Source organism: Lotus japonicus, chromosome 6 (genome assembly GCF_012489685.1).
Source record: "Lotus japonicus ecotype B-129 chromosome 6, LjGifu_v1.2".
NCBI lineage: Eukaryota > Viridiplantae > Streptophyta > Magnoliopsida > Fabales > Fabaceae > Lotus > Lotus japonicus.
Window position 1 is genome coordinate 61,201,715 of NC_080046.1, and position 7,145 is coordinate 61,208,859.

The 7,145-nt window shown below is 35.0% G+C and overlaps 1 protein-coding gene across 1 annotated transcript; it reads right to left on the reverse strand.

The window, feature by feature from the left end:
• Window positions 1–2,313: 2,313 nt before the first annotated feature.
• Window positions 2,314–5,301, reverse strand: LOC130723596 (5'-adenylylsulfate reductase 3, chloroplastic-like). Its single transcript, XM_057574700.1, has 5 exons — window positions 5,142–5,301; window positions 4,919–5,065; window positions 4,694–4,817; window positions 3,117–3,930; window positions 2,314–2,997 (listed from the first exon to the last, which is right to left on the reverse strand). The coding sequence occupies exons 1-5, from the start codon at window positions 5,236–5,238 to the stop codon at window positions 2,767–2,769; spliced, it is 1,413 nt and encodes a 470-aa protein (XP_057430683.1). The 5' UTR covers window positions 5,239–5,301; the 3' UTR covers window positions 2,314–2,766.
• Window positions 5,302–7,145: the final 1,844 nt, after the last annotated feature.

A 7,145-nucleotide genomic window follows, 5' to 3' on the forward strand; every position in this document is an offset into this window, starting at 1 on the left:
TAGCTTAGATTTTCAACTAAATATACACGTCAATTTTATGGCAGTTCTGTTTCTGTAAGGTTTTAAACTGCTACACTTTTTTAAAAGAAAAATAAACATCCACAATCTGCATATTGTGAATGAATGTCATCACACACCTTATGTCCGCTCAGGTAAGACAATGGAATTACTTTCTTTTAACCAATAAGGTCAGCGATTCATTTAAATCGAACTTAAAAGATAGTTCTTAAATCTGAACAGGACCTTACTTGTTGGCTGATACATTCAAAAAGCTTCTCTTGCTTTGAACTTGTATCACGTTCTCATATCAGATATAAAATTGGACAAAGAAATCAAATCATCACACTAACCTATGGATTTGCATGTTCGTATTATACAGTCCAAATAAAATAACCAGCTTGGTGACTAAATGCATGACTACAACACTAACCTATTTAATAACTTTGCTCCCGATCGTGATCAGTTATATTTATATAATCTACTTTTATATATAAGCTTGTTATATGAAAAAGAAAAATATTCAATTAATAAAAGAATATTTATACAACTTGCACGAATATAATTGATTGAGATGGGATGACACCTCAAATCCTACTAAATATGCTTTTGGAAGTTCAATCATATATTCAAGTCTAATATTCATAATATTGTATAAGGTTAGCTCTTCTAGACTTCTAGCTAGTTTTCTTTATTTTCTATTCAAAAGAATTAAACTCAAAACACTACTACTTAAGAGAAATTGAGCATATAGTTCTATATTGAATCAACCACAACCACAATAATTAGTAAAATAACAACAATTATCATGTTGCTACAGTGAACTTAAGATCCATCAAAAGAAAAGTGAGGATATTGAGATGTCCCAACTCCTGCCCACTAAAATACTTTCTTTTATTCATAGATTGGGAGAATGATGGTGAACCACCACAGTGGGTGTTCCTTGGTCCTATGATAAAGTTAATAAAAGAATAAAACTTTGCCGGGAAAACAGACAAAAAATTAGAATATTGGCATAAGAATAATTAAATATTAACTGACTAAAATGTTCTACCAATGTTTCTGTTAAGGCATTAATAAGCTAAGGATGAAATGAGATGTATTTCTTCAAATAAAAAGGGTTCTACATATTTGTTAAGCATTCTAAATATGAGTTAGAAAGCCTAAGAAACTTCATAAATGATAGCTCAAGTGGTAAGAGTTTGAGACATAAGGGTTAGGTGAGAGGAAGAGGGAAGGGTCCAGGACTCGAACCCTGAAGAGGATCTCCGCATTCTTTCACCGCTGTTTTTTACCAAGTAAAAATTTCTTAGATCCATTCTCCATTATTATATTTTGTTTTTTCGAAAATCTTTTATTTTGTCAATCACTATTAGAATATTTTTGGGTCCCATGACTAATGTAGGAATGTTTCCCAACTGTTTTCTTTTTTGGTTTTTTTTTTGTCAAACCCCAACTCTTTTCTCATTTGACAATTGTCCCGTCCTGGAAATTGGGCCAGCATTTCCTTTATAGCTTCACTTGGGCCCATTTGCAAAGAATAGAATTCACCACCCATTTAACTAATTAGATTTTTTGGTCCAAAAAAACTAATTAGAATTTGACAAAAAAAAAAACAAATTAGGCTTAGTTGCATCACATTACATATCTTGAAGTTTTAGTCCTCCATCCGTTCCAAAACTATTGTAGTTTTAGTTTTTTCACAAAGTTTAAGAGTTCATTAATTGATGTTATAATTTGACTAAAAAACCCTTATTTAATATGAGTTATATGAAAGAGAGAGAATGAAAATTATTGGTCAACTAATTGGTGAGAATTGTGATTGGTGGAAATAAGAGGTGGTACTTGGGAGATACAATATTAAATGAGGGCATGAATGGAAGAGAATGAGATAAAGTGCTTTGGATATGTAAAACAACAATGGTTTTGAAACAAAACAAAAAAGCTAAAACTACAATAGTTTTGGAACGGAGGGAGTATTATATAGTTGGATGCAAACTCGTCCACAGAATTTCAAATATAAGTGGATTACATGTTTGGATTAATATTTGTCACAATTGTTGGATAATATCATGAAATTCAATTACAAAATCTCACAATTGATTGTGTTTGAACACTAAGCTTCTACTAAAATTAGTTTTGTACTCTAGAAGTGAGTGTTAAAAAGGCTCATTGTCTTGATTAGCTTTCATCCCCTCTCTAGTTCAAATTTTGGTCCTGATGTCAGGACTTACTATTAAGTGCTTGTATAATATATTGATAACATACAATCTCAATTCTCATATGATAATTTAGCTCCACTTAGCCAGTAGAAAGTTTTGACAAAACAAAACCGACACTAAAAGGTGCCTTATATCATTATATCTTACAACATAAGCTGATCAGAAGTGCACAGCCCTAACTAAATAAGTTATTGTTCGACATTCATTCCATGAAAATTTGGCAAAATCTAGAAAACTACAATCTGATACAGTTGAAGAAAATCCAACCATAAGTCTACTTATCTAGAAAAACAGGAAATCAAAACCCCCTCATAGAATGACTTCTACAATTATAATTTTGAGGACGGTTATCAAAAACTATACAGAGATACTCAGCTGAGAATCTTCGTTTTGCTGCCAAAACTGCCATTCCCACCTTCAATGAGACAAAATCTGCGAATAAATTTATTACCAATTACAACAAAACCTTGAGCCAAATACTCAGGCTCAGCTGACCATCACCAATTACAACAAAACCTTGAGCCAAATACTCAGGCTCAGCTGACCATCACCGCAAGATATTCACGAATGCCATCAATGAATCAACATCTCTCTTTTCCGAAGGATACTTAATTGGTCGGGAAGAGTGTTTGGGGAAGAAGAGTATTGTGGGGAAGCTTTCCAGCTCAAGTTCACTCTTTGCATATTCTTTATGCTCTCCATCCGCTCTAAATTTCCCAACCTTCACTCCTGACCCTGCTAGCTTCTCTGCCAAATCAAGATATGATTCCTCCATACCCTGTAATAATTTAGAACAAACATCTAGTTAGAGAAAGAAAACATCATGCGAATTTAAGTAATGAACCTTTGCCAGCTAATCAGCAACAGGATATTGATGTTCAGGGTATATATTTTTACCTGGCAGAAGCGGCACCAGGGTGCATAGAGCACAACAAGCCATGGTTCATTTCGGTTTTTCAGTTTTGCCAAATTCTCAATTCCAGTCCTGCTCAAACTGACCACGTTCTGGGTATCAAAAATGTCAGCAACTGTGGCAGAACCATTAGCATTGGCAGCCCCATTTCCATTACCATTAAACTCGGCGTCACCATCCTGCCTCAAGTTACCTTTGTGAAGACCACATTCCTTAGCTTTGGCATCCTCCCACCACCACCTTCCCTCCCTTTCATGCTGTCCAGGTAAAACAGACCTTGTGCATGGCTCACACCCAATGGAAACGTATCCTTGAGCATGCAATGAATTCACAGGCACATTCATGGCTCTAAGGAAGTTCCATGTGTCCTGACCGCTGACATTTGCAACCGGGTTCCACTTTACCAGGCTGCCGGCTCCACCTTCCAATCCCTCAAAAACTGGATCAACCTGGACAACAGGTACTTCAGACCTAGTACCAGGCGACTGATCTTTCCTCTGACCAGTTACCCATGCTCTGAGACCCTTCAGGGCCCTCCTCAAGGGCCTAACCTTCCTTGTTCGGCAGCACTCTTGATGCCCATCCTCATAAAATGAGAAGAGACCCTTCGCCCTTACTAATGCCTGAACTTCAACAGCATCAGGGAACATGTACTCAATGCGAATTCCATAATGCTTCTCAACTTCGTCAAAATATTTGTATGTTTCTGGATTCAGTCTCCCAGTGTCCAGACTGAACACCCTGTATGGTCGACCAGTCAAGTGTGCATACTCAATTAGAGCAACATCTTCAGCACCACTGCAAAGGCAAAGCCACAAATCAAAATCCAAATCCAGATTGATAATGCATAGTTACAAATAACAACTATAGCTCTACAAGAATATGCTACAACATTCCATTTAGATCTGTCTGCCGTTTTCGAAATACAATTAACAATTTTCAACAAGTTAGACTATGTCTATACTAGTTGGCACCAGTACAAACCGATTTGAGACAAAAAGTGAACAAAACTATTCTAATTGAGTGAAATGCAAGTCAAATAACATTCCACTTGTTATCCAAACACACACTTAATACTTAATAGTCAACCCAGCAACCAAACACATGAGACACAACATACAAGGAAAGAATAAACTTCAGATGTCAGCCACATTTAATAGGCCTTACACATAGGAATGAATACACTCTCTTCAAATCAATTCCTACTTGTTTATTTTTTTTTACATCAAAAAGATAAATGGCACCCGTCAGGAATCGGTCTCTGTACCTCCCCCACCCAACCCATATGTCCCCAAACTCCTACCACTTGAGCTATCCTACGAGGACAAACTCCTAGTTTCTATATTTTCTTTGTGCAATTGTCTCATGTTTGCTAGGAAGATCCTTCATGAACATGATATTGGAAAGTGAACAGTGATGTGATACATTGGCAAAATTCCCCATCAAAGATAAAGTAATTCAAAACTATCATTCATTCATTCATTCATATGCTCATGGAAATCCGAATAAACAGAGAAGCATGCAACAAAACCATTCAAATTGCATATTAAGGATAATCTACCTGAAGGCAATAGCGATGTCATTGCCGAATTTCTCCAGTGCCTTGTCCATAATTTCAAGAGGAGAAGCATTCTGAAACTCCCTCGCTAATTGTTCATAATCCTCCTCTTCCTTCTCAGTAACCTCTGTAAATCCAGCAAAATCACACACCACAACATCAAAACAAGCTCAAATTGACTCCGTTCAAGGAGGAAAATGCATTGAAAACAGAACACAGAAAACATACCAGGAGCAAGGACGGTAGCTGCAAGAGGAACAATCGAATCCTTCCTTTGAGGTTCAGCATTCAGAGCCTTCACCGAGGTCCGTCTTTGATGCAAATTAACCGAAACATGAGGTTTCTCCAGAATCCGAAGCGAACCAAATTGCGAAGCTGAAACCAGAAAAATCACATCAACAATTGATGAAGTTTTCAATTCTCTGAATGAGGAAAATCGATCTATTATTACCTTTGGTTTCGGAGGAAGATCCGAGACGAGAGAAGAAGGAGCTTGATGTTGCTGTTGCAGTTGCTGAAGAAGAAGAAGTAATGGAAGAGAGAGCCATTGGAGAAGAAGAAGAATGAATCAAAGCTCTGAAAATCTGTTGGTTGTTATTTCTCTTCGTTTTACTGGGTTCGAATATAAAACAACGCGAGAGGTTCTCAGGTTCATTGAATCTAGACGCAATTTCGGTACACTAAGTGATGCTTATGTGGCGAAAGCTTATTGGGTGTAGAAAACTCGTGGCGCGTGGCTTCCGTTTGGTCTCGCGGTTAACGTAGACTCACATGTCACTCTTCAAATTTTAATAAAGATATTGCTATTTTATTTTCTTTTTCTCACTTTTTATATCACAAATATTTCCTTCTTTTCTTATCTCTCATGATTTTTCTTTAAATAATATACAAAAGGTGATATAATTAATTCCCTATCTTTGAAATCAGGAATTATAGTTATTGTTGATAGCATATTGATAATGATAAGCATCAATATGCCTAGCTGCTTATCCTCAATTCACATTAGTATTTATCAATTCCTTTATTTTATTTAGATTTTTTATTTAGATTGGTGAAATTTCAGTAGAAGATAAGAATTGAAGAGTTTTAGATAAGTGGTCAAATTTGTATGTTTTTCGTATGATTTTATGTTGCTCTAGTTCATTGATCCCCTTTATGTTTGTCCTTGGTGATTTTTAATCAAAGACATAATTGTGTGTATTACTTTTTGTTTTTTGAAAATTTGTGATATATGGATTCAAGCATCCAACTAGCTAGAAAAAAAGATGCTATAATCAACATGAGGCTGCAATGCAAAGGGAACAATCAAGTTGGAAAATGATGGGAGAGGTCATTTCAGACAAACCAACCGAGATGCCACAATCTAACGATGACATTGGTGCTCTTTTGTACATGGAAAAAAAAAAGAATTTGAATGCATCATTAGTGTTAGTTTTAAGGATGGAAGGACTCCAAACATTGATAAACTCTTATAGAGAATTGTCTAAATGACCCAAGATAAAAAATGGGTTAAATCACCCAAGTTTAGATGTTCTATTAATTTTATTACACGTGTCTTTAAAAAATTCCAACTCATCTTACATATGTCATCATAGAATGCAACTCATTTCATTATTATATTTTATTTTTCTTTCAAATTCATTTTATGAAATAATTTATTTATACTTTGAACCCATCAAGTAGGATAAATTACACAACAAACCTATTTTTCAAAAATAAAACAAAGAACCCTAATCTCCTATTTTGAATGTTCTGTTTGAATTTATGCTTAGAAGTCCCACCATTGAAACAAAGAACCCTAATCACTGGAAATTTAGCATAAGAAATTATTCATCTTAAATGATTAAATTCAACTCTTTATTCCTTTCATGTAAAATTCTCAACAGATTGTTGATTATATTGATGGAAACCTACCGAAAATTCAAAGTCCTACCGGCGCCGCCGTGCGTTTTCGGGCTGAATGAACATAACTCGATGCGTGTCATCTACTATTCATTTTTTTTTTCTTTTCAATTTTCAACACTCACCTTCATCACTTTGAATCTATATATAAACCCATATAAAATTCTAGCTGTTTTAGAGTGTTTATGTTATCAAAGGAGATTGTGTGGTTGAGGTAGAAGAAGATAGTAATTGGTTATGGCGTTGAATGACACGTTCTACATATCCCATCCCATGGATCACCCGCTTTGTACATTGACGAGTCTATTGTGGTGATTATCAATGGTGGACTTCTAGTCCTAAATTGAAATTTGAAACAGAAATTCAAAATTAGGGATTAGGGTTCTTAGTTTTTCTTTAAAAAAAGGTTTGTTGTGTAATTTATTCTAATTGATGGGTTCAAAGTATAAATAAATTATTTAATAAAATGAATTTCAGGAAAATTAAAAAGAAAATGAGTTGGATTTTATGATGACACATGTAATATGAGTTGGAATTTTTTATAGACACATGT